We start from the raw sequence: 27,765 nt of genomic DNA, 5'->3' as shown, positions 1-27,765 counted from the left end.
TTAGTTGAGTGTTCAGGGCTGAAGGGAGAACTCTTGCCTAAAACTTGAAGCAAAGTTCAGCCTTGGACCCACAAATGAATGGCTAAACGGATCAGAATAAGCTAGGGGGTATTTCAAAGTTTGAACCGCAAACAGAGGTTCATTTACAAAAACCTAATTTTGCATTATTTCTATGTGGTACAAGGGGAGGTTGTTGGTTGCATGGTATTTAATAAAAAGGACATCCAAAATGCATGTCCACATTTTGTTATCTTGGTGCTGTTGAATGCCTGCATGTTTGAGCACAGGTGTGAAATCTAGGCAGAGGGAGTACTCTGCTTTGATCATCTAAGGTAACTGCTTCAGAGTGGTAGCCATGTTAGTCTGCATCAGCAAAAACAATGAGGAGTCCTTGTGGCACCTTAGCGACTAACAGGTAACTGTGTAAGAGCAAAAGCAGCAAGAGCACTTCACATGCATTAATCAACAGAAAAACAGCATCTACCAGGACCAATAATAAGTTAGTTTCATTACACCCCACAGGACAATTGCCTCCATGCATGCTGGTGCTTCTAAAGTGGATACTTCTGCTGTCATCACATCCATCCACTAAGTATAGATTTACACATGTACATCATTAAGGGGAACAAATCAAAAGGACCCCCTGAAATCACAACCAATCCACTGCCAAAGTAAACACGTTCATCTGTAATACTGATATCATGCCCCACGTCATTCTGAAATTGTCACACACCAAAAATACTAAAATAGTCAATTTCCCTATGCACTTCATCAGGGGGACTTTAAAACACTCTTTGTGCTACCTTGGTGCTGTTAAATTATACTGTACAAATAGAGAAAGTAAAGTTGCCCCACATAGACTTTGCTTTCCCTTTTTTCCTCAGAAGGGAAGGATGATCTTGTGGTTGAGGCACTAGACTGATAGTCAAGAGATCTGGGTTCAGTTCCTGGCTTCCTGTGTGACCTTGGCTACATCACTGAATCTCTCTGCGCCTCAGTTCCCCATCTATAAAATAGAGACAATGATACATCCTCAAAAGGCTAATGGATATTGAGGTGCTCAGATACCATGGCGGTAGACCACATGCTACCTATACAAACTGAGAGGAAAATGTATTACGCTAAAACAGAATCCCTAAGGGTCTAAGAATAAGGTTTGAGAGGAGTTTTCTGTATGCAGTTCTCAGCTGATTTCGACACTTCAAATGAAACCCCTAAAAAAATGGATGTAAAAGTTAGCGGGAGAGCAGCTTGCCATCTATAGCAGAAATTTTACATTACTATGATGTATTATATTAAGAGAGCCAGATGGCACTGGCTTGCACAATTTCCTCAGTATAGTTGGCTGCTATTATACATACACACTGGTAAATTATTGCCTTTTGGTTTTCATTGGACACCCTTTACCTAACAGCTGTGGTTTAGTTTCTATGGCTTTTAATCATCTTCTGCAGCATATCTTTGCCTAGAAAAACAATATATACAGAAGCTACAAAAGATAAGCAAAAACAGCACAGTATGGCTAATGATAAGAACTCCAACAGCAAAAATGTACAGGGTTTTATCACAATAATCCTGGGGCTGGTGGAAAGGTGGAATGAAATTTGGCAGGTAGACAGAAAACACCCAATAGTTCCCAAGTATGAACCAGATAAAGAGGAAGAGGCTGAGCGTAAGATGGATGTAGTATTTGTGAGCATTCTGCCGCCATGGATATTCATCATCGTCGTCATCATCAATCACGACAGATTTGGAAAGCAATTGCCGCATCCTGGTGGAGTCATAAAGCAGAAGAGTCACCTGTATGTTGTAGAGACAAAGAAAGTGAATAAACAGAGCCACTGACTTTAAGGGGTCAACTCTGTGAGGTGCTGAGCCCTCACCTCTTATGGACTTCAGCAAAAGCAGAGAGCACCCAGCACCTCTGAAGAACGACGCAGAATGGTCAGGACTGGCCCCTATAAAAGCATCCAGCAAAATTAAAACAATAATGTGGCACATAGGTGCCAGCTTCGTCCAGGCCCAGGGGTAGTAAACCCCCCACTTTGCCCCAGGCCCTGTCCCCATCTGCTCCCTTCCCCCAAGCTCCCACTCCACTCCACTCCACTCGACCTCAGGCCCCACCCTCACCCCCTCCCCACCCTTTCCCCCAAGTCCCCGCCTCGCCTCTTCCTACACCTGCCCTGCCCAATTCCGCCTCCTTCCCTGAGCTCCCTGCTCCTCCCCCTTTCTCCCAGAGCCTCCTGCACACCGTAAAACAGCTGATCATGGTGGGTGGAAGATGCTGGGTGGGAGGGGGAGGAGTTGATCAGCAGGGGTCCCCGCTCCACCTCTTCCTACCCCTGCCCTGCCCAATTCCGCCTCCCCTTCCCTGAGCTCCCTGCTCCTCCCACTTCCTCCCAGAGCCTCCTGCACGCCACAAAACAGCTGATCATGGTGGGTGGGAGATGCTGGGTGGGAGGGGGAGGAGTTGATCAGCAGGGCCGCCGGCAGATGGGAGGCGCTGGAGGAAGCTGGTGCCAGTGGGTGCTGAGCACCTGTTAATTTTTTTCTGTGGGTGCTCCAGCCTACAACACAGACACTGCATCACCCTAACTACACCGACATAAGCCTTATGCTTCTCATTGAGGTGGGGTTATTATGTTGGTGTAGTAGGGCACTTACATTGGTGGGAGGAAGGCTGTAGTGTAGACACTGATATACTTAGGTCAACATGAGCTGCCTTATGTCGACCTAACTATGTAGTGTAGACGAGCCCCAAGTATAGAATTCACCACCAATTTGAGGTTTGTGCCCTGGTTCTTAACAGTCTACCCTGAGGTTGGTACTTATGCTCTTGAGCCACTGCAGGACAGCTTGGCAAGGTCCATCTATGGCTATTAGCCAAGATGGTCAGAGATGCAACCCTATGCCCTGGCTGTCTCTAAACCTCTGACTGCCAGAAGCTGGGACTAGATGACAAGGGATAGATCACTCAATATTGCCCTGTTCATTTGATCTGAAGCATCTGTCACTGGCCACTGTTGGAAGAGAGGATACTGGGCTAAATGGACCATTGGTCTCACCCAGTATGGACATTCTTATGTTCTTACGCATGAGTATAACTGAGGATGGAATTGAACCAACTGGATTTAAGCTGATATACAAGGTGCTATTGAGGGACTATGTTAAAACATGAACTATTCTAATCAAATTATTAAAATCAAGTAGGTCACCACATTACAAAATATAGGCCCAATCCTGCTTCTAATGAAGCCAAAGGCAGAGCCCTGACTGACTTCAGTACGAGCAGCATTGGACCCATGTATAGGGTCATTTTTAATGAGAATTGATGACAGGCTAATCACTAATGGATAACACAATTTTATTACTAATTAAAATATTTATTAATCTCTGGTCAACAATATTAGGAGAGTGTCAAGCAATCATATCAAATTGTGGAAGTCAGCATTGTTGATGAGGGTCTCAGTTCATTACAGTGAAAAACTCCCCGTTCCGATTTAATTTTCCCAAAGGAAAACTTAGCTGTTATTAATCTAACCTTCTGATTATGCTATCGCTGCAGGAAAGTCCAGCTGAGCAATCAAATGACGGAGCATTTAACTGGTGGAATTCATGCACAGCAAATGATTTCTAACAAGCTTAAGTACTTTCTTTTTCCCATTCACTTATTTTGCTGAAGATACTGACCACAGCCCCTATTCATTTCTCATTAGTGGGACCACATACTGAATCTATGTTGGGCAAGTGTAGGGTGTGTAGAGACCTCTTAGCAAGAGGGTTCTCTGCCTGTTCCCTCTTCATTGATCCTGGCACAAAAAAGGGGCAAGAGACATACATAAGGGGAGTGTAGCAGCATGCAATGCTACTGTTCTCAGGTAAGAGCCTGGCAGCCTTGACTTCAGGAGAGAGGCTTCCTTTGCCTGGAACATTAGTTTCTCACAGCAGGGGACTCCTACCTCAATCAGATTCTCCCTGGAAAAGTGAGGGAGACTAAATGGAATAGTTAATTGGGAATACCATACCATAGTCTCTCTTTACACGACAACCGTACCTGTGCTAGCAAGCAACTTTGTGACATAGTTGGGGTGTCTGCCATGGGTTTTTGTTTGCAGTGTAGAGGGCCCTACATGGTTATAGATTGTGTTACAGCATTACAGTCTCCATCATTACCTGGGATGTCATCCAACTACCAGGACAACCCTGTCAGACAACCACACACTGGCACAAGGAGACTTGTAGAATAGCTCAGACCAGAGAAACAGCTTCACTATTTTTTTTGTTCAGTTTGTGTCTCCTCAAGAGAAGGAGCAGGGTCTGAGGAGTTGGGGGGATTGTTAGAAGAGATAGAGCCTGATTCATTATTGCCCTGCACCTGGTGTAGTTATTTCCACCAGTGCAAAGTGAGTGCATGGAGTGTGTGAAATGCAACCGTTCTGATTTGGTAGTATTTTATGCCCACTTTGCATTGGTGGGAATAACTACATACAGTGCAGGGCAAGGTGAATAAGGCTCATTGACAGCTGAGTTCCTCTCCGGTCAGCCTCCAAAGCAGGGGCAGATACATTTCAGAACAGATGCTGACTCTGATTGTTACGTCCTGTTGACTAAATAAAGCTACCTGTTTTAACCTAGCTATTATTTAAGTGTTTCAGTTAATTCCTGGAGAGGCTTCAGGGCAAGAATCTTCACCTCTATGTCTAGGGAGATCAGACCACTAGTACAGGATTTCCAACCTTACAAAGTTTTAGCATCATTTACATGCAGCATGTGATGTTACATTACTCACTTACATCTGTGCCAGCCATTGAGATTGTTACCTGGTTCACCTGTCCTCATTGATAAAAGAAATAAAATTCGGCCAACCAGAAGCCATTGTCCTCTTATGGCTCAGATGTTCTCTGATTGGCTGAGATACACAATCACTTTGTTCTCCTGAATGCACCAGCAGGGCAGTCATGGTACTGTATAGTGAGAAGTTGTTACTTTCCTGTGCTAACATTCATTTATTCATTCTAGAGCTATCATTTGATAAAATGGAAATCAAATCATTGTAGCAGAACATTTCTACAGGAGCAATGCCTCTTGCTTTGGAGATTAATGTGCCTATTCTGTGGTACAGGAAGGAATTATTATCCTGTGATAACACGCAGTTGCCTTGACATTAGCTCTCAATTAACCATAAGAATTTAATGTAAATTATTAAGTATCCTGTCTGAACACAGCTCACTTGAAATATACTTTGTAATGTCAAAGTCTTGACACGTAAAACATTTTTCATATACAATGCACAGTACCTTTAAACTGCCGACAACACCACCCACCAACAGATATAAGGGAATTAGTGGTTGAAGTGGGCAGTCTTCCAAAAACTTCATTCCTGAGTACCAAAAATATAATATAGTTTATTACCTTAAGTGGCCAAAATGCCAGTATATGCTTTACAGAAAAAAATAAAGATGCAGTAAGTGCAGTGTGGTGCTTACACATAAGCTTCTGATCCAATTAACATGAAGGTCCGTGGGACGGAATTAAATGGGCTTTGCATCAGACACAACACAAATGAGGATAATGAACAAACAAAAAGGCAGGGAAGGGAAGAAATAGAACAAAGGTCACAATATCAAGATTATGGGGTTACTCATTTGAGCCAGGTGCATGTTTTTGTGGCTCTGTTCATCTTTTTTTAAGTGTATTATTAAATATAGAGCTGGTCAGAAAAATTCAATTTCAACAAACTTCGGATGGACCCTATGCTGTTTCCTGCCAGATCGTCTGTCCAGCTCCTCAGCAGCCTGTGAACCAAGACCCTCGGACCTTGGAAGCACTCCCAGGGCTCCACTGGAGTCTGGACAAAGCGCGGGAAATGTGCTGTCAGGAACAATCCTGCATGGTCAGGGAGATGGACTCTGATCAAAAGGGTCATTCCATCTCTAGCTTTGCTTTTTGGAATTTTTCATTCCTACTTGTTAAAATTTGAAAGTAGATAAATAACCAAGTGGTTGAAAAGATCTCAAATTTGTATAGGTAGGAATTATTGGCTGTTCTTCATGAATATTGATCTGCACTATTATTTGCATAGCTACAGATCTGTTAATATTAGATAAATATCTAGAAATTCTCTCTTTGACTAGGGCCAAAATGATTGGATGTACATCAATAGTCGGATCAATAGAAATCAAGTCATTGTGAGAGATCATTGGAACAGAATGTTATCAGAGAATTTGAGTCCCTTGCTTGGATAATAAATGTCTGCATTTTGCCTTGACATTTAATTTGCCTTAAAATGCCTTTGCAGATCTGTAGCTGTCGGGAACCATTATCCTGTGACAACGCTGTGACAACACTGACAGTCTCTCTTAATTTCAGCAAGTCATGAAAAAAGGAATCTGTGTCTGATGTGGAAAGTTACCCCCAGCTCTAGGCTAATCGCAAAGAATAAATGCCACATTTTCACTTTGAAGTTTCATACATTAAAATCTATTACTAGAAGGGGGTATTAAAAATAAAAGGTCAGATTCTAGCCCCCACTCCATTTTTGAAGGCTGGCTGCCAATGTGTAAATTATGCCATGGTGTAAATGACACCTCCCTGCGCTAGCCTGGGTCCCTGCAGCCCTGTCGCATTTACCCCACCACCACTCTCCCTTGGGGGTAGGCAACAGTTTTAGGTGATAGCCAGGTCTATATAGGAGCTCAGGATAAGTTTTTAAGATATGCTGAATCAATGCATCTCCTGATTGTCTGGGACATATAGTCTCTGCAGTAGCACAGCCCAATTTTGGGCTGTGCTGATACCCAGTGGGCATAGAGCTGAGGCCAGGGGCAGCATAGACCCTTGGCTGGATCTGGTTCATAGGTTATGGCTACACTGGAGCTGGCAGTGTAATTTCCAGCTTGGGTACACAGATCCGGGCTAGCTCTAATCGAGCTACCATGCTAAAACTAGAAGTGTAGCCATGGTGGCGCAAGAAGTGGGACGGGCCAGTTGCCCAAGCACAATCCCATCTGAGACTCTATGCACATACTTGGGAGGGAGGCTTAGCCCCTCTCACAACCATGGCTACATTTCTGTTTTTAGCCTACTAGCAAAGCTACAGTGGGCAAGTCTACCCGAGCTGAAAATCACACCTCCAGTGCAGACACACCCAGAGTGAAAGGCAATAACGTTTAATGGCACCATCATCTTAACCAGAAGAAGATCCTCACTGCTCTAACCATGCCCTTGCCTCCAATTGATTCTGTTAGCTACTGATGGCACCAAGACTCCATGACAGAGCCTTGGTGCTGGAACCTCTGGTAGCCGAAGCAGCAATCAAATCTAAATAAACTCATAGACAAATACGGGTGTGCAGGGATAACTAAACCTAAGAGCATATATCAGCAACTTAAAGGTAAAACAACATTACAGGAATGTGGTAATTACCCCCAAAATAATTAGTACAAACCCAGGAAACCCAGAGTTATGATGAAACTCAAAGAAATCCAGACAGCTTAAGAACAGAAATGCACAACTGAGGCATCCAAACAATGCAAACCCTGCCCTGTACTGATGCATGGCAGTTGCTCCTGGGGGTGGGACGGGACAGGGGGCTCCGTCTTGCGCTGCCCTCACCTGTGGGTACCACTCCCAAAGCTCCCATTGGCTGTGGTTCCCCGCTCCCGGCCAATGGGAGCTGCAGAGGGCAGTGCCTGCAGGTGAAGACAGTGCACGGAGCCCTCTGCCTCTCCGCGCTCCCTGGGGCTGCAGGGACATGGTGCCGGCCGCTTCTGAGAGTGGTGCGGGGCCAGGACAGGCAAGGAGCCTGCCTTATCCCTGCTGCACCGCAGGGCTGGCAATCCTGCAGGCTGGATTGAAAGCACTCATGGGCCGGATCCATCCCGCGGGCTGTAGTTTGCCCTCCCATGCAATAGCCATACAGCTACGATCAGTGCGTTTAGTATATGTTCCCAGATTAGATTAAATTGACTTTTGAAGACACATTTTCTTTCCCTTGTGGTATCACTAAAAGATTGAATTAAGGTGCCTGAATTGTGCATTTCCATACCTGCATTCAGTACTCTGAGAGTGAGTACTGTAATTTTGGGAAGGAAATGATGCCTTGTTCATGCATAACATAGCTATTGCCCTGGCTTCTTAGACCCTCACTCCTGTAGTATCTGAGCCCCTCACATTCACTACAGGGTTTTATCCTCATCACTCTCCTGTGAGGTAGGGAAGCACTATCTCTATTTTACAAATGGGGAACTGAGCTGCAGGGTAGACTAAGAAGCTTGTTCATAGTCACACAGGATGTTGTGGTAGAACTAGGAACTGAATCCAGGTTTCTTATATCTCAGTCTAGGGTGCTATCTACTAGGCCATTCTTCCTACTTGAGTCCCTGCTTTAAGTGAAAACTCAACTTAACTTTAACTATGGAGCCTTGACAAGCTCCTCCAGAATAAGCTTGTTTCTTGTTATGACAGACTTTCCCCTTCTTCCGTCCTGACTCCAAAGAAGGCAGGCTGGTGAGACAATGAAGGTAGAGAATGAGGATCTTTCAGATTTGGTTTCCAGCTGACAGGGTCTGTCCCTACTTGTGGGAGACTAAATCCATATTGTACATTCAAGAAAAAAAATCAGAACAGGTCCTCATTGAACTCTCTAAGTCTGGGGATGGATCTGCAACCAATAGTCTCCTTGTTTAAAATAGACCAAGAAGCAAGAGTCTGAAAGAAGGTATTGGAGCACTCATACTTCTCAGTGTTCATAAAAGTACTTTAATTGTGAAATTATTCCTATAGTGCAACCAAACCACCGTAGGAAAGAGCAACATTCACTTTTTTGTTTGTTTAGTTTGTAGTAAGACCTGAGTCCAGCCATACCCAGCCTTCTTTATACTTAGAGGCATGTGAATTGTGTTTGAAATGAATATTTTTTCAACTGCAGTGGATCAGAAAGAGCAGTTTACTCTTCTGGCTGTTTGGAGGTGAATTCATATATTGGACATATACCGTACAATGCCCTCTTTTTTGTTCACAAGCAATTCAATGACTTGCACAATGTCTTTTATTCAGGATACAAGTTCTGGGTGAAAGTGCCTTTGTACCTATTTCTTGCTATTTATTATCAGTATTAGTATTATTTTAGCACTTATTTGGTGCTTTTCATCTTCAACTCAGGTTCCAATAACTGGGCCAAATCCTGCTTAAGTCATATGAATAATCCCATTGGAGTCAACAGGATTGCCAAATGGGTAAGGTCAGAAGTATTTTGCCATTAATTAAGTTTTCTGACACTGCTGTGAGGTAGATAAGAAAATTAAAAGAGCCACATTTCATACATGAAGAAATTTAGGAAAAGAGGTTAGATGGTTTGTCCAAAACTACAGAAAGAGTCGTTGTCAGAACTGGGATTAGAAGGCCAGAATTCCTGATTCCCCATATAAATGGCTGCTGTAGTCGTGCATCTGAAGCCTGGATATCACCCCAGAAGCTTACAGGGTGAAAAATAATAGTGGAAGGGATGGAGTTTATCATTATGAGTCTGACTGTTCCATTCAGTGTGCTTTTCCCACATAACTCTGCCAACCTGCTTTGACAATGATCGGCATACCTTATGCCAGCTCAAGGAATCGCCGAAGCAGATATCAACAACCATAGCAAGCTCTGTGGTGGTTTTATGATGTGGACAAACAGATGTAGTGACAAGGATGTAGTGTATGACGTGGACAACCATATTTGGTGACATCACTAAAGTCAGGTACACTTGTCAGATTCAAAGTAATCTTGTCACAGGTGGCATTGCTATATGACTATATAGTACCACCAAGCTTCTCTCTTTAAACGTCTTTGATAGCCAGCTTACCTGTAAAAGTCATGGATAGTGGTAAAGCAAGGAAAGCAAGAAGCCCAAAAATAAAGCATGCTGTAAAGAAACAAGAATGGTGGGTTATTCAGCTGGCAGTATTTCAAAAGATACCACATCCTGTTTAATATGTCCCCTTGCACCACGTGTGTGGACAAGGAGTGTCCATAATCCAATGCAATGAGAGCTTCATTTGGATTGAGTGGAATCAGTGATGACTGGGTTGTGGTGTAATTCATCTGCTGACACTGAATTTTACAGTGACACGTAAAGTGCTCACTACCTTGGAGCAGCCAGTGATAGCCTATTCACCATGGGCCTGGATTCCTTTCACTGAGCTCTGTGGGCTGCAGAGCAGGCACCATACCAGCACTGGTGGTGGCTTCATCATCTTCTGCAAAAATCAAGCATTCATTTTCAAAATATTACATTTCTAGCCTTTGTAATGGTAACAAACATTTTCAACATGCATCCCAATGCAGCAGTGTCTGCCTATCTGTGCAAGACATCAGAAACAATTGCAGCAAGATAAGTGTGATCTCTCCCTATTCTTATCAATAGGGGTCAACTCTGCAGCCTAATGATGGGCATTCAGCATTGTTAAAGTGAAATTCTGCTCTGCAAAGTAACTGTAAAAATGTTGTTATGGAGTTCCAAGGGTTACATGTTGCTCAGGTTGCAAATAGATCCCAGTGGTGAGTAAGAGCACTAAAAGAACATAGAGGTGGCTCGAAGGATAGAAAAAGGCCATTGAGAAGGAACATTAATATTCCTTTGGAGGTCCAAGTTTGCCAAATTTGAACCTTGAAGTATACATTCACGAGTTGGTTTGGGACCAGCCCCACACAAAGCAAACTGTAGGGCGTAGTCCCCAGGTAGCTTTGCACAGCTCAGCCCTGCTAGTTCAAACCCCCTCCTCATGTCTCAGTGCACAGGGAGGATGGAGCCCCAGCACCTTTAGCAGCTGCGCTGGCATGCATAGGTATTATATAGCATGTCCGATTCACAGACCTCAGCGTGCTTTCCAACTGAAGGTAAGAATTATTATCGCTATCTCACAGAAGGAGAACTGGAGACACAAAGGTGTAATAACAATCAAGAGCAGTAACAGATCTGGGAACAGAACGCAGCTCTCCTGACTCCTAGTCCTGGGCTCTAACCACTGGACAATGCTACCTCCCATACACTACGTTAACTTTATTAGCTGTGTACTAAGGTCTGAGCTCTTACACGTCACTCCTTCAGCCCCAAACATAGTGTATGTAACATATCCACTAGCTGAAGGTATTTCGAGATGAAGAAAGCACTTCTGTTTCTTCATCCCCCCTCCATTTTTTTTCTGCACCATCCTCTCTTTTTTTCTCAAACACGGCCCAGTGCAGAAATTCTCCCTGTGTGTCAGGTGTCTGCAAAGAGGCCTACACTTGGCTAAGCTCTTTCAAACAGCCTTTATAGACAACCTCTCATTAAAACAATTTTGCACAGAATCTTGCACTTCACTGCATGCCAAGTTCTATACTAGGACCCTCTCACTGTTCCATTACCCAGATTATTATTCTAATGCACTAGAATGATTTTCATTAGAATTGAGTTGAACGCTAAATCGTACCCATGAACACTACTAGTTGCCTAGGTAACCCCATTGACCTAATATTCCAGAGAGAACAGTTCAAGTGTTCGGTATTGAGTTAACTGTCTGGAGTTTAAAGTAAGTAAGTAGCATGACTAGTGTAGCAGAATGTAGGCCATCTCTCCCACTGCCATTTTCCCTGCCCAGCCCTCTCCTGCACTCACCACATGGGTGCAGAATAAAGAGGACCATATGAAGAAGAATCATGATTCTTAAATGTGCAATGGATATTCTCTATGACCAGTTCCAAAGAAAAACCGCTGGACTAGACTCCAGTATACTCTATAAATGGCTTGGCGGGGCACGTGTACGTGCACAACTGCACATCTGGCAGACAGGTGTTTGGTTTTGTATTTGCCTGCTTCCTACCCACTAGCCTGATTCTGGAGGAGGAAAGAGGCAGCAGAGACCACTCAGAGCTAGAGAAAAAGAAAGTTAATGAATTCTCTTCCCTAAGCAGTCACTGGGAATTTATTTCCTCATTATTGCCCCATTCAGCCTCATGCTCTGAGATCTCACATTGGAGGTGCAGATGCACCCTCTGGGGATGTTTCCAGGTTCATGTTTAACAAAGTGAGACATTCAACAATTGACTATACAATTGGCAGGGTTCTGCAGCCAGTCACAAAACTTCACTAGCAGCACAAAAGATTGTTTTCCCTTATACTTGTGGAGTTTTCCTCTAATGGCACAGATAGATACTGGCTGTTTTGTCTAGGTTGTGCTGCCCCTGGCTGGACTTAGGACAAATCAGTGGAAAGTTAGGAACCTAAATACCTTTGTGGATCTGGGCTGAGCTGCCCAGGAAAATCTTTTTTTAACTGCAGTATGCAAAGGTAGCGCAGACAGTGCCATGCTCCTAGAGCTGGGAACACCTCTGTTTTTACAACAGTTCATGGAAGTGAAATGGCAACATTTTTGTGTTGGTGTCCATATGTCCTCATACCTGGGAGAGAGAAACTCACCCTCTGGATCCGACCCCTCATAGCAAGTGGCAAGAAAAGGAAACTTGTGTTCTGGGAGCACACTCACTGGACGCCTGATTTTCCAAGGTTGGCCCAGAAGAAACTGTGTTCAGGGAACCCATACCTGGAACCTGGATAACTGGGTGGGGAGGCAGGTAGTCAAGAAAGCCCCTTACTCTGGGAACGTCTCATTGGATTGCAGGGAGGAGGAGAAGTTTGTTCCTATGTGTCTGGCCCAAAAGACAGCCCGTTAGTGGAGAGGGCCTGCTGTGTTTGGAAGTGGATGACTAGGAAGAGCTCATGCTCTGGGAGCCTGGAAGTGCAACTAGAAGGAAGCAGCTGGGTTAGGTTCTGCCCATTCTCTGAACTTTGTGTTCAACAGCAGAATCTGAACTGTGGGAGTGGATGCTGAATTCTCAGGCTCCACAGTGACTCTGTCTGTAGGCAGAGCGTAATGGAAGCTGGGGGAGACTAAGCCTCCCCAAACCTTTGCTAATACTCCCCAACACAGCCCCAGGGCCAGGCTGTGGCAGGGCTCAGAGCTCCTCCAGGGGGCCGGGGCTCGGGGAAGCTCAGGCTGGCATGCAGAGTGGCTCGGGCTGGCCAACTGGGCCCGGAGCTCCTCGGGCCCCAGCAGGTGAAAGTTGGGGCAGGGCCTTGAGTAGAAGGGGCAGGGTAGGGGCTAGCCTCCCCAAATGTGTGGTTCATGTGCCACCCATGACTCTGACCCTTTGTCTAGCAGAGTTACTAGTTTCTGATCTGTCTCCTGTTTGACTCTCTCCTTCTCTTCTGCCCTCTGATGATTTGAGATCTAAGCTGTTACTTTGTCCCTAGCGTTGCCATTGTACCACCGCTCTCCATCCTGCCATTCCTCCCCTCTCCTCTCCTCCAGCACGCTTTTGCTGTCTCTAGTTACATGCTGAGGCTTAGGCTACACAGCTGACCCCTCTCTCTCATCCTGTGAAGAAAATGGGTTGCCACGGAGTACTTACATGACACCAATTCATTTGTGGGCTCCTCAGCCTTTATTGTGTTACCATGATAGTTTCAAGAACATTTGAGGTTTCACATTATCTCAAGCCATTAGCGTTTACTTCTTTTAAAAAAAATCCAAAATACAGTGCTAAAATGACAAGCTAAATAATGGTTTGCTTCATGGTATGTGTCAGAATTTTCAAAAGTGGCTGAGGAGCACAGCCCATCCACCCACCTTTCTTAGATATCACGGTGACATGCATGTAGTATAAGAACCCAGGTGGACTAGGTTATAAGCTGTCCCGTGTTTACCTGTCATGTTGCTGGCCATACTTTTACCATCACTCCTAAGTGCTGTTTGTTCGATAGTCTGCTGCCTGTTTTCATAGGAGTCTGCAGCAATCTGCTAAGAGATTGAAGGGATCCCCTTGACAGGACACCACCAACATCCAGATGAATTCCATAATTACCTAAGTGTTTTGCTATAGCACTATGAACTCATCAAATGTAACTGTGGAAAGTAGCAATGTAATGGGGCTTGGGTGCACAATGTGTAGATACCTGTATTAATATTTTATTGCTTCCCAGTAATTAAAACAATTCTCCAGAGCAAGGTTAGGGATTTAGAATGAAGATCTGAGATTGCTGGGTGGGAGTTGGTGTAAGAGTGTGTGTATGGTGTATACGAGGCCGGGTCTACACTACAAAGTCAAGTTAACATAAGCCACCTTGCGTTGACCTAGCTGTACATATGTCTACACTTAAATTTGTCTCCCATCGTTGTAGACTCCTCATTACACTCATATCGTAATGCCACCTCCCCATTTGGCATTAAGCCATGGTTAACGTACAGAGGTCGATGCCACACAAATGTAGACACTGAGTTACTTGTGTTGACCCTAATAGTCCTCCAGCAGCTGTCCCACAGTTCCCCACACTGACCGCTCGGGTCACAATTGTGAACTTCGCTGCCCCTTAACAGCCACACAATTTTTTGAAATGCCTTTTCTTGATTGTCCATCTTGGTGACCACACCCAGCAGCTCTTCCCTGTTGTGTGCAACTTCCCAGCTGACCATGCCCGTTACACATGCCAGACGCACTCCAGCTTGGAGAAGACGAGATATTGGCTCTCCGGCGCCTGTGGAGAGAGGAGGCTGTGCAAACACAGCTATGGACCAGCCCTAGAAATGTGGACATCTATGAGAAGACTGCATTGAGGCGGCAGGGTAAGGTGTAGGACTGGAATCAGCAGCAGTGCCAAGTAAAAGCAAAGGAACTGTGGCAGGCATACTAGTGAGGCCAACAATCAATCCAGTGTTAAGCCACAGACCTGCTGCTTTTACAAAGAGCTGCATGCCAGACTTGGTAGAGACACGCCCTCACAACCACCACCACTCTGGATACCTTTGAGGAGCCCAAGTCACAGGCCCCTGCCATGAACAGCGAGGAGGAGGAGGATGGGGGACATGCAGCCAGGGGTTCCAGCTATACCACAAGGCAGGACCATTTCAGACTCCACTGCAGTCCAGACAGTCCTAGCGGTTGAGCACAGGCGAGCCTGAGGCGGGGGAAGGAACCTTGGGCATGTGTGTAAATTTATTTCCCATTACAATGATGGCTCCCCCAACTCAGCAGGACGCAGCCCTCGACTTTTCATTAAGTTACTCCTACTAGACCAGGTGGCAGTACAACAAAGGGAGGTAGCGTTGTTATCTGCTTCACTTCCTCTGAAAAGTTAGGCCAGAGAGCCATGCAGAGCAGTTTGTTTAGGTACACAGAGATCCTCCTGAGAAATCTTGATGAAACTTTCATGGAAGTACTCTGCAATCCTCTCCTGAAGATTTCTAGGGATGGCAGCCTTATTTCTTCCTCTGAGGTAGGACACTTTCCCATGCCAGTCAGCGATAACTTCAGATGGCTCCATTTCAGTACCCAGGCTAGCAGCATACGGGCCTGAGGGATGCCAGCAGCAGCTGTGCTCTCTGCGCCTATGAAGGTGATATCTCCCTCCTGAGGGTAACAATCACCACTGCCTGCGGAAAATGGTGCCAGTATTCAGTGCCAAGCACTCCGAGGCAGAAGCACCAATAAACATGTCTAGTAAAAAGCTGTAGGGGGAGCAAGGGAAGGGAGTTCTGAATCTTAACTTTCGCTTTCCACAGCGGTACCTCTATGTATTTTATCTGTAGCTGCTGCCTGCTGCTTTTTCAGCCTTGAGGGGTTCCCCCTCCACCCCCACAGAACACCTGAGCCAGATAAGGAGGAGAAAGAAGAGGACTCCAGATGACATGTTCCACAAGATCCTGCAAGCCAGTGCTGCATCAGACTGTGAGCAGAGGGCCTGAAGGATAAACACTGCAGACTGTTGGAGAAGGAAAGACCAAAGAAGAAAAAGGCCCAGGAAGAAAAAGAGAGGGAGATGCACTAGGACATAGTGAGGCTTCTCTGACAGCAAACACAGATGTTAGAGACTCTTATGAACCTACAGGTTCAGCAAACATGGGCTCACCTCCCTTTGCAGTACTCCAGTATAGCATCTCCATGCCCCCCCCCCCCACACACACACACACGTACACACACCCCTCAACATTGCACATGGCATCAGGGTCTGCATCCCTACCCCTACCACTCCACACCAGGGGACAGTAAGGACAACCACCACATCACATACACTGACCTGTAAGAGCCACAGTTAATGCATGTGTAGCTAAAATAGACTTGACTGTTCCTTCCTCTTCTTTAATTTCTGTTCCATAAATGTATTATGTATTTGCTTTTAACTGGGAACTGGGAGGTTAGGACCTGGAGGCAGAGAGAGAAGCCCCCGGGAGCAGGGGGGGCATAGAGGGCAGCTGGGACTAGGGGACACAGGGAGGAGCCCCTTGGGAGCTTGGGGACTGGGAGCTGGGGGGGCATGGAGAGGGATTTGGACCTGCGGGGCACAGGGAGGGCCCCCCCAGGAAGCTGGAGGGCTGGGACCTGAAGGCATGGGGGGCCCCCTGGGAGCTAGGGTGCAGGGTCAGGACTCCCCCAGACTTACTGGTCTCTTTGCCCTGCAGTTTTAGATCCCTTCCCACCCCCCACTTCCCCACACCTGGAAAAGGCCAGCAACTTCCAGCTCCCATTGGCCAGCTGAGAAGCCATGCTCACCTTCCATTGGGTGGCATCGCTTTCATTCAGGCTACCCCTGGAATGAGGAATGGCAGGGCTGGGACAGTCCCAGAGGGTGGCAGGGAAGAGCGTCCCAGCTTGCAGAGTGCAGAGGTGGAACTAGGAGCCAGGTTGGGAAACCAGGTTGGGCAGAGGGAAGGGGACTGCCACTCTGGAGCAGGGAGGCAGGCGCTGTTAAGCTCTTCTGATAGCCCTTGTGTCTGGCTGTTCAAACTCAGCAGACAGCTGTTCTGCCTCCACCCTGGCGTCCACTTTTCCCCCTTTGCTTCATAGATATTTTACAGGACACAGCAGGCAGCTATAACCATTGGGATATTTTTCTCACCAAGATCCAATCTTGTCAGTAAACAATGCGGGCATCCCTTCAATCTACCAAAAGCGCATTCAACTGTCATTCTGCATCTGCGGAGCCAGTATTCGAATCTTTCCTTGGTGCTGTTGCGGTGGCCAGTGTACGGCTTCATGAGCCAGGGGAGTAAGGGGTAGGCTGGGTCCCCCAGGATCACTATTGGCATTTCAACATCACCAGTAGTAATCCACAGTTGGGAAAGGAAGTCCTTGCTTGTAGATTTTTTAATAGTCCTGTGTTTTTAATGATGTGAGCGCCATGCACCTTCCCTGACCAGCCAACGCTGACGGCAGTGAAACGTCTTCAGTGATCCACCAGTGCTTGCATAACCACTGGACAATAGCAGTTTCTCCTGCTGTACTCTGGGGCAAGATGGCCTGGTGCCAAAATAGGGATGTGTGAGCTCTCTATCACTCCACCACAGTTTGGGAAACTCATTGCTGCAAATCCATCCACTATGTTCTGCACATTACTGAGAGTCGCAGTCCTGCATAGCGGGAGATGATTAATGGCCCTGATCACTTGTATGACAATGACAGTGGATTTTCCAACTCCAAAATGATTCCCCACTGACCGGTAGCAATCTGGCGTTGCAAGTTTCCGCAAGAGTGTGATCGCTATTCACTTCTTCACTGTCAGTGCTCCCTCTCATTTTGGTGTCCCTGCTTGGGGGCTGGGGAGAGCTCTGCACACCGATCCAGGAATGTGACCTTGCACACTCAAAAGTTCTGCAGCCACTGTTTGTCGTCCCAAACCTGCATTACAATTTGATTCGACCAGTCAGTGCTAGTTTCTTGGGCCCAGAAGCCGTGCTCCACCATTTGTAGCTGCTCTGTGAACACCACCACCAACCTTGAATTGGTTCAGTCTATGTCCCACAGCAATCTGCCCTCCAGGAAATCAGTGGGTTCCTTGAGACTCTTCTTGCAGCTCTGCAAAGACTGGAAGATCGTGCATGCTGTGCTTGGGACACTCATGACAATAGTGCAGAGCAGTGCTGGCTCTATGCTTCTGTCAGAGATTGTGGATCGCAACCAGTCCTGCGTGGGTTTGTGGGATTTTCAAAATAGGCATGAAAATGATGGGATAGAGATGGCATTATGGGGAGGAGAAGGTTGCATGATGGGAATTTCAGCCATCAGTCCCAGTTACCCCAGCACTACTCATTTTTGCCCCACCATGCATTGCCAAAACTTCCCAAAACACAGTGTGCTGGATGGTGGCACACTGGGATACTACTTACCCATGGTGCACCACACAGTGCATCTAAACAAGCACTCCTGGTGAGCACTCAAAGTGCTGATGGAAGAACTCAAGCGATATACTAACTGCAGCAGCTGTATGCCAAAGTCATTTGCATCAGCAAAAGTTTGTAGTGTAGACATGCACTAAGTCAGAGACATAAGAGAATGGCTGAGGGGATTTAATCTCTAGGTTACCAGTCTGTAATATGCTTGACAGACAGGGAGACTTGGACACAGGATCAGAAAGCAAGTCAGTGGCTTAGCTGGGAATAAAATGCAGGTCTCCTGATTCCCAGCGTACTAACCATGCTGTTCATTTACAAAATATAATTAATGAGTTACCCTCGCAGTGGAGAGATAGGTATTTATTATGCTCATTTCCTGGATGAGGAAAACAGGTGCACAGAAAAGTGAAGGGACTTGGTCAAAGGTTGCACAGGAACCCTGGTAGAGCTAGGAACAGAACAGAGATTTCCGAAATCCCGGGTCTGTGTTTTAAATATACAATCATCCTTCCTCTTGAGCTCCTATCCTCTGATGGCCGTGACCCAATTCACTGCCCACTGCTGACTGTTTTAGTGGTGTATGTTTAATGAGTAAGTGGTCTCAGTACAGATGCTAAGTGGACATATATCCACACCACAAAAAACATCAGCACAACTGTCACTGTGTTGGGCACCTGAGAATACAGCATGCAGTTCTGGGCATTTTAATAATAGAAAAAGGTCAATTAATCAGATGGAATTCAAAGGAGGACAGCAAGGAAACTTGAAGGGAGTACGTTATGAGGTACAGAATTTGATCCCGTTAGCTTGGCTAAGCAATGACCAAATGAGATACAATAAGTCTCTGAAGGGCGCAAACACCCAAGAGGAAGACTGGCTATTTGGGGTGGTCCTAGAGGTATAAATACAGTACGAGAAATGGGATTAGGGTGACCACACAGCCCATTGTGGCTGGGACAGCCCTGTTTTTAAGCTCCGTCCCAACTTCTTTTTTTAAAAAAAAAAAGAAAGCAAAAATGGACATTTGTCCCGTTTGCTCTTCCCAACTGATCAGTTGTCAAGAGCAAACAAACATATGCCCAATTTACAAAAAAAGTCTGGTGCACCTCCCAGGGTTGGGGCAGAGGAACATCGGGGGGAGCAGCGATGTGAGGTGCCAGGCAGCGGGTCTTAGGGGTCAGCCCCCGGTGGCATGGGGCTCAGCCCCAGCCGGTGTGGATCTCAGAGGTGGAGGGTCAGGGGGTCAGCCCCAGCCCAGGGTGGCATGGAGCTCAGGGATTGGGGTGGGGGGTCAGCCCCAGGCGTGGGCTGTACGGGGCACTGAGCTCGGGATGTGTGTGTCAGCCCTAGGTTGACCAGACAGCAAATGTGAAAAAATCGGGATTGGGGGGGGGGGTGTGGTAATAGGAGCCTATATAAGAAAGAGACCCAAAAACTGGGACTGTCCTTATAAAATTGGGACATCTGGTCACCCAAGTCAGCCCCATTCCCAGCCAGCGGGGGTTCGGGGATTAGGCCCAGCCATTGGTGGCATAGGCATGGAGCTCGAGGGGGTGTGTGGCTCTGGTGAGCCCTGTGGGGGGTGGCAGTTCAGGCTTAGGCGAGCCCCAGGTGTCCTGTTTTTACTTTAGGAAATATGGTCACCCTAAATGGGATGAAATTGAGCAAAGGAAAGGTTATGTTGGAAATCAAGAAAAACATCCTTATAGTGAGATCTACTAGTGGAATAGTCTTGCAGGGGAAGTTGAGAAGTTCCATCCTTTGAGCACTTGAAAAGTGGAGTAGAAAAACCATCCTAGGATATCCTGCAAGGAGCAGTCCTACACTGGAAGGAATGTGGATTCATAAATCGAATAGGTCTTTTCCACCTGTAAACTTACATAACGCTATGATAATATGTAACAGCACAATCATTTTACAGTGTAAAAGGAATCGGTTTGATAAGGTTCCAATCCTGCAAATATGTGATTTTACATACATAAGTAGTCACAACAGGTGAAATTCACCTCTGTGCAGAGAGACAGCATGAAGCCTAGGCATTGGGGGGAGAAGGATAGCTCAGTGGTTTGAGCATTGGCCCACTAAACCCAGGGTTGTAAATTCAATCCTTGAGGGGGCCATTTCAGGATCTGGGGCAAAAATTGGGGATTGGTCCTGCTTTGAGCAGGGGGTTGGACTAGATGACCTCCTGAGGTCCCACCCAACCCTCATATTCTATGATTTATTTTGAATGTGTATGTGGGACTTAAGTGGCAGTTAGGCCTTATACTGGGGTATGCATATGTGAGAATTTAATTCGTTGTACATAATTTGTGTTAGTATTTACAGGCTTGGGCCCTAAAATCATGCACATATTTTCCACATAATTCTGCAGGCTATCTAAATATGCCAGGTGACACGAGCTGGGCCCACCTCTGAACGTACGTGCTCAGATCCTATGGTGAGGAGTGTCTCATAAATATGCTAGATGAGATTAGAGTCATAGATTCCAAAGCCAGAAAGGACCCCTGTGATCATCTACTCTGACCTGCTGTATGTCACAGGCCATAGAACTTCCCCCAAATTAGATTGTGCCATGAACAGTGCACCGGTACTTTCTGAAATGATGCTCTTTTCCCTGGAGGCTCTGGTTCTCCCTGTCTCTTGATTTTAAGCCTCTCTCTAAATTAAGTTTATTGTTCATCAAAAGATCCCTTAAAAAAAAATGGACTCAAAAGCAGGACGACAGGAATATCCTTTCAAACAGCTTAACGACAAGTCCAGGACTGATGAACTGGCTGCATGTCTGGGACACAAGCTGATCTTCCTTGGTGAGTCTGGGATAAAAATACCGACACTCGTTCTAAACCTCGGTGTTATTATTGTCAGTTGGCTAGGTTCGGACAAAGAGTAAATGAAATCCACAGCTGGGCCTCTCAACCTTCCTGGCAACCCTGCCATCCCAATGGAAGAACAAAACTCAGAAGCCTGCTTTCTGCCCTTTAAATTTTTTTTTTAAGTATGGATTTTTCCACAGCCCAATTTCCTAGCTCCTCATGCTCCTCTTCTCCCTTCCTGAAGACATTAATTGTCCTTTATTTTCTGTGGAGAAGTAAAGCAAGGGTTCACTAAACCAAAACAAGGGGACATTTGCTTCTACTTTGTTAGTATTGATGAAGATGGAAGGGCAAGTGTTTGATTAACCTTTTTTTCCTGGTTGAGCTCAAGAATGGACTGTCACCCAGGAAAGAACAGTGAAAGGACCACTGAGGGGGCTGAAGATTTTAACTGCCCATATTGTAGCAATGGGGATTTCTTAATTAAGTGTAAATTATAACAGTTAGGTAATTGACTATTGGAACACTTTACCAAGGATCATAGCAGATTCTCCATCACTGACCCTTTTAAAATGAAGATTGGATGTTTTTCTAAAAGATATGTTGTAGGAATTATTTTGGTGAAGTTCTATGGTATATATTATATAAGAGATCAGGCTAGATGGTCACAGTGGTCCCTTCTGGCCTTGGAATCTATGACTATGAATATGATGTGTATCAGTTTGTCCTGACATTAAACACATCTCTCTGCAACGCAATAATAAAAGCATCTTCTTTACATTAAGAGTGCAGGTGAGGTAAGGAGTCATCCCTGAACTAGAACCTGATTAAGCCTCCTGCTGGGATGAGTCATTCCTATGCTAGGCTCCAGCCAAGCCAGGAGCTGGTCTTGTGACTCTCCGGGCAGGCATATAAGCCTCATAGGGGAAAACAGCAGCTGAGTCTGTTCAAAGTCGTTTCATGGCTCAGAACAATCATTTGCCTGACAGTGGTGACAAACTGCACAGGCCTCAGCCTGCCCCACCCTAGCAACCCAGGACCTACTTTTGCCTTGTTCCAGACCTGTTCTTGACTCCAGATTCAGCCTGTCCCTTGGCTTCAACCAGTAGGCCTGACCATCCTCGCTTCAGTGTCTGACAGTGCAACTCTAATACTGGACAGCCAGTTTCCATTTAGCTATAAAAGGTTGTTTGTTCTATAGTAATAGCCCCTTAATTGCTAAAAATCACACTATGATTGATGCTTATATATCTTATATCTGAACAGGATTTTAGCAGTAACCGCATGAAGAACTACAGTATATCATCCATTTGCTTTGCAATACAACTGAAATTGAAAATTAGCTCTAATTCCTTTTGGCCACTTAACTACAGTTTGCCTTGATGCTCTGAGCCTAATGCATTGTACCAAAAAAAAAAAAAAAAAAAAAAAAGGAATTTCAGATGCTGTGCTGGTATGCTAACCCTTTAAAGATCATTAAATCATTAGGTTTATATCTGGCATCAGAACTGGCCTCTTCATGAATGCTTTCTGAAAAATATTTAAAGGGCAATGAGAAATGTGAAGTTGAGATTAATTAGCATTTGGGTTTTAATTAATGGAAAAATCCATTTTGGAGGCACCAGTCACACAGCTGACCCATAGTTAAGATTGGGTTGAGTTTTGCACTTAAATATAAAGAAAAGCCACATCTTAGAAGAGTAAAGATGGAGGAAGTCTGACAACTCAACTCAACTGCAGTGCCAGAATGCAATGGGCCCGATTCTGAGCTGCTTTACACTGGGGTAACTTTACTGACTTCTGTGGTGTTACTCCTGACTCAAGCCAGCATATGTGAGATTAGAATCAAACTTATTTTTTAATTTTAAAAAGGGTAACTTATTCCATCAATCACCCCGAAGCCCTGGTGGCACCATAACACCAGCAGAAAATAGTAACGTTTTGATTGTTTCTGTGGTCAGAACAGAAGTCTGACAATGCACTGCCTCTGCCCTTTGTGTCCTGAAATCCAGAGAGGGGTAAAAATAATGGCCAAGATTCTCTGCTGTGCATGGTTTCCACAGGAGGCAACAGAGGTGGAGAGCTGTCAGGTTGCTGAAGCATCTTGTTTCTTGATGCAGTTCTGAACCAGCCACTGCCCTGGTGGAGTTTAGAGCAGTCTGGGGGCTTCTCTAAACTGTGCCAGATGTTCATAGCTCCCAAGCAGCCACTTATGAAATAAGCAAAGCCAGAGCACAGAGTGCTCTGGACACTCTCCTCACTACTTCTTATGCTCTTTATTGGTGGGAGTGACATAGAAGCTCTATGTGAGCTGGGGACTGTCCCCACCAAGTGAATCCTCAGCCAGTCAGTGTGGACGGGTCTCTGCTTTCTAGTCCCTTTGTGTCACTGAAGCAATGCAAAGAGAAGAGATGGGAACAGAGAATCTGACTCAGCAATGGTGCCTACAGTTCTATTTCCTCAGAGTGGGATCTTGTCAGATTTTACGACCTAGGTCAAGTCTGGCCTGGCCCTTACTTAGATGACAGCCCTCTGTAACTTGGTGGGGTTTTTCACCTAGGCAGTTGGTATCTCCTCAGGGGAGGAGTTAAAATTCAGTGTGGGCTCTTGCTAGAGTAGCAGTAGAATCACAGAATATCAGGGTTGGAAGGGACCTCAGGAGGTCATCTAGTCCAATCCCCAACTAAATCATCCCAGCCAGGGCTCTCTCAAGCCTGACCTAAAAACTTCTAAGGAAGGAGATTCCACCACCTCCCTAGGTAACCCATTCCAGTGTTTCACCACCCTCCTAGTGAAAAAGTTTTTCCTAATATCCAACCTAAATCTCCTCCACTGCCACTTGAGACCATTACTCCTTGTTCTGTCATCTGCTACCATGGAGAACAGTCTAGAGCCATCCTCTTTGGAACCCCCTTTCAGGTAGTTGAAAGCAGCTATCAAATCCCCCCTTCATTCTTTTCTGTAGACTAAACATCCCCAGTTCCCTCAGCCTCTCCTCATAACTCATGTGTTCCAGTCCCCTAATTATTTTTGTTGCCCTCTGCTGGACTCTTTCCAATTTTTCCACATCCTTCTTATAGTGTGGGGCCCAAAACTGGACAGTACTCCAGATGAGGCCTCACCAGTGTCGAATAGAGGGGAACGATCACATCCCTTCATCTGCTGGCAGTGCCCCTATTTATACATCCCAAAATGCCATTGGCCTTCTTGGCAACAAGGGTACACTGTTGACTCATATCCAGCTTCTCATCACTGTAACCCCTAGGTCCTTTTCTGCAGAACTGCTGCCGAGTCATTCGGTCCCTGGTCTGTAGCGATGCATTGGATTCTTCTGTCTTAAGTGCAGGATTCTGCACTTGTCCTTGTTGAACTTCAGATTTCTTTTGGCCCAATCCTCTAATTTGTCTAGGTCCCTCTGTATCCTATCCCTACCCTTCAGCGTATTTACCTCTCCTCCCAGTTTAGTGTCATCTGCAAACTTGCTGAGGGTGCAATCCACACCATCCTCCAGATCATTTATGAAGATATTGAACAAAACCAGCCCCAGGACTGACCCTTGGGGCACTCCACTTGATACCAGCTACCAACTAGACATGGAGCCATTGATCACTACCTGTTGAGCCAGACAATCTAGTCAGCTTTCTATCCACCTTATAGTCCATTCATCCAGCCCATACTTTAACTTGCTGGCAAGAATACTGTGGGTGACCGTGTCAAAAGCCTTGCTAAAGTCAAGGAACAACACGTCCACTGCTTTCCCTTCATCCACCGAGCCAGTTATCTTGTCATAGAAGGCAATTAGATTAGTCAGGCATGACTTGCCCTTGGTGAATCCATGCTGACTGTTCCTGATCACTTTCCTCTCCTCTACGTGCTTCAGAATTGATTCCTTGAGGACCTGCTCCATGATTTTTCCAGGGACTGAGGTAAGGCTGACTGGCTTGTAGTTCCCAGGATCCTCCTCCTCCCCTTTTTTTAAGGATGGGCACTACATTAGCCTTTTTCCAGTTGTCTGGGACCCTCCCCCCCGCCCCGGATCGCCATGAGTTTTCAAAGATAATGGCCAATGGCTCTGCAATCACATCTGCCAACTCCTTTAGCACTCTTGGATGCAATGCATCCAGCCCCATGGACTTGTGCACATCCAGCTTTTCTAAATAGTCTCAAACCACTTTTCTCCAGAGGGCTGGTCACCTCCTCCCCATGCTGTGCTGCCCAGTGCTGTAGTCTGGGAGCTGACCTTGTTTGTGAAGACAGAGGCAAAAAAAGCATTGAGTACATTAGCTTTTTCCACATCCTCTGTCACTAGGTTGCCTCCCTCATTCAGTAAGGGGCCCACACTTTCCTTGACTTTCTTCTTGTTGCTAACATACCTGAAGAAACCCTTCTTGTTACTCTTAACATCTCTTGCTAGCTGCAACTCCAGGTGTTATTTGGCCTTCCTGATTTCACTCCTGCATGCCTGAGCAATATTTTTATACTCATCCCTGGTCATTTGTCCAATCTTCCACTTCTTGTAAGCTTCTTTTGTGTTTAAGATCAGCAAGGATTTCACTGTTAAGCCAAGCCAGTTGCCTGCCATATTTACTATTCTTTCTATACATTGGGATGGTTTGTCACTGTAACCTCAATAAGGATTCTTTAAAATACAGCCAGCTCTCCTGGACTCCTTTCCCCCTCATGTTATTCTCCCAGGGGATCTTGCCCATCAGCTCCCTGAGGGAGTCAAAGTCTGCTTTTCTGAAGTCCAGGGTTTCTTATTCTGCTGCTTTCCTTTCTTCCTTGTGTCAGGATCCTGAACTTGACCATCTCATGGTCACTGCCTCCCAGGTTCCCATCCACTTTTGCTTCCCCTACTAATTCTTCCCAGTTTGTGAGCAGAAGGTCAGGAAGAACTCTGCCCCTAGTTGGTTCCTCCAGTACTTTGGGGAAGGGGTTGGAATGGGGGCAGGGAAGGGGTAGAAAGAGGTGAGGCAGGGCCTCATGGAAGGGGTGGACTAGGGGGTGGGGCCAGGGGCAGCAATGTGAGGTGTCAGTGATGCAGCCCTCGGGCCAATGCCCTAGTCCTCATGTGGCCCTTGTGGTCATTTGAGTTTGAGACCCCTGGTTTAAAGTAAAGGCACTAGGAATTTGGAGCACAGCACACAGAGACATAGCAGAAGCCAGGTTAAGGATTTGGTTTTCCTGTTGGCCACCCCCATGCCATGAGTTGGGTCTTATGCTGTGAGGAAAAAATTTTTCATAAAATGTACAAGTGCAACCTTATTTACCCTGTGATCACCCTCTTACCATGGCTTTTGACAGGGCTTGTTGCTAGCGCAGAACAGTGGCATATCTGCTCACAGGACTCAGGAGCAGCAAAGATCACATTATACCCCCCTCCATATTCTTTATCTTTACTTTGACACTCTTAAAAATCATTCTGCCATTTTACAGATGGCCTGGGCCTATGCAATTAAAGGCTTTAAAACCAACAGGGCTATATTGGAGAAATCCTCCATTTGTGTTAGTAAAATCACCATAGGGCCTAGGAGCCCCAGACATGGATCAGAACCACATTGTGCCAGGTGTGGCTCAAACATGGAGCAAACAGATGGTCCCTTTCCCAAAGGGCTTACGATTTAAGAGAGACTTGTCCTGGCAGGTGTTTGAGTCTAATATCATGTGATTTTTTGGGAGTCTGGTCATTGTACTTTGGATCAAAAGCTGGTTGTGATTTTGCTATGGGGAAGTCACAGGGTAGGAGATTCATTCCCACAAGATGTCGACCTGGACTATTTTCTATAGGTGTTCTCCATTGTAAATCTACAGCAAATCATGTGTAGGACCCCATTTGAAAAGAATTACATTAGATATGGCTCTTCAGTGCAGTACATTGTAAAGTGTTAAGGTGATTTCGATTTCCATGCAAGCACCACAGCAGGGGAGTGCTTTATACATACAACTGTTAGAACGTCTGTCAGTCAATCTGTCTCTCTAAAACAGACACAAACAACAATACTTCAGCCCGGGAAGAAAAGTACTGCATCCAATGGAAATTGTAGGGGGAAATTAGTTAGGCAGAATGTATTTATAATATTTAATTTGACCAGGACACTAGAGTTAATATGCCTTGCGTGGCCATGGGTTCTTCCATACCCAGACCTCAGTTTTACAATCACATCTGGAGTACCAATGTGCCTCTTAACACCATGCTGGTACGTTGGTTTAGTGTTGACTCAGAAGGCAGAATCAGAAGTTTGACATTCTCCCATCTATGTAAGGACCAGGACCACCTGTGTTTAGGACCCAATCTTGCAGCATGCTGAGTCCCTCCTGTGAGGTGCTAATTGATTTAGGTAGGAGTTGTCATTACTCTGCACCAGGCAGGAGTAGACCATTTGGGCTTGATCCTATGCCCAGAGCCTCCATTGACTTATCTGGGTTTTGGGTCAGGCCCTTAGTTTGTCAGTTCTGGTGAGATCATAGCAGAAGGTGGTACGGCTGCCTAAACTCTCATGCCCTTAACTTGTAATGAACTTGGTATTAGCCCATTTTTCTAACTGTAGTAACCACAGGGCCGTTTAAGTAATAGAAGGTGATTATTTCTACAGCTGTGACTTACCGTTGCTAGCAATTTTAGATATGCACCGGTGACAAGCTTTCTCCAGGCCAGCAGCCATTGGTGATCACTGTCTGGTGTAAATCTAGAGACAGAAATAAGGGTATTACAATAAAAACAACTTATTAATGAACTAGAAACGATGGGTCAGATTCACTGC

The 27,765-nt window shown here is 45.7% G+C and overlaps 1 protein-coding gene across 1 annotated transcript; it reads right to left on the bottom strand.

Moving 5' to 3' along the window:
* Positions 1-1,437: 1,437 nt before the first annotated feature.
* Positions 1,438-27,666, bottom strand: TMEM272 (transmembrane protein 272). Its single transcript, XM_077806801.1, has 4 exons — positions 27,609-27,666; positions 9,848-9,907; positions 5,298-5,380; positions 1,438-1,800 (listed from the first exon to the last, which is right to left on the bottom strand). The coding sequence occupies exons 1-4, from the start codon at positions 27,664-27,666 to the stop codon at positions 1,438-1,440; spliced, it is 564 nt and encodes a 187-aa protein (XP_077662927.1).
* Between the last annotated feature and the right edge of the window lie 99 nt (positions 27,667-27,765).

The sequence above is a fragment of the Eretmochelys imbricata genome, chromosome 1, assembly GCF_965152235.1.
Source record: "Eretmochelys imbricata isolate rEreImb1 chromosome 1, rEreImb1.hap1, whole genome shotgun sequence".
NCBI lineage: Eukaryota > Metazoa > Chordata > Testudines > Cheloniidae > Eretmochelys > Eretmochelys imbricata.
The sequence above is the reverse complement of the archived record's forward strand: the minus strand, read 5'-3'. Positions and strand labels throughout refer to the sequence as shown.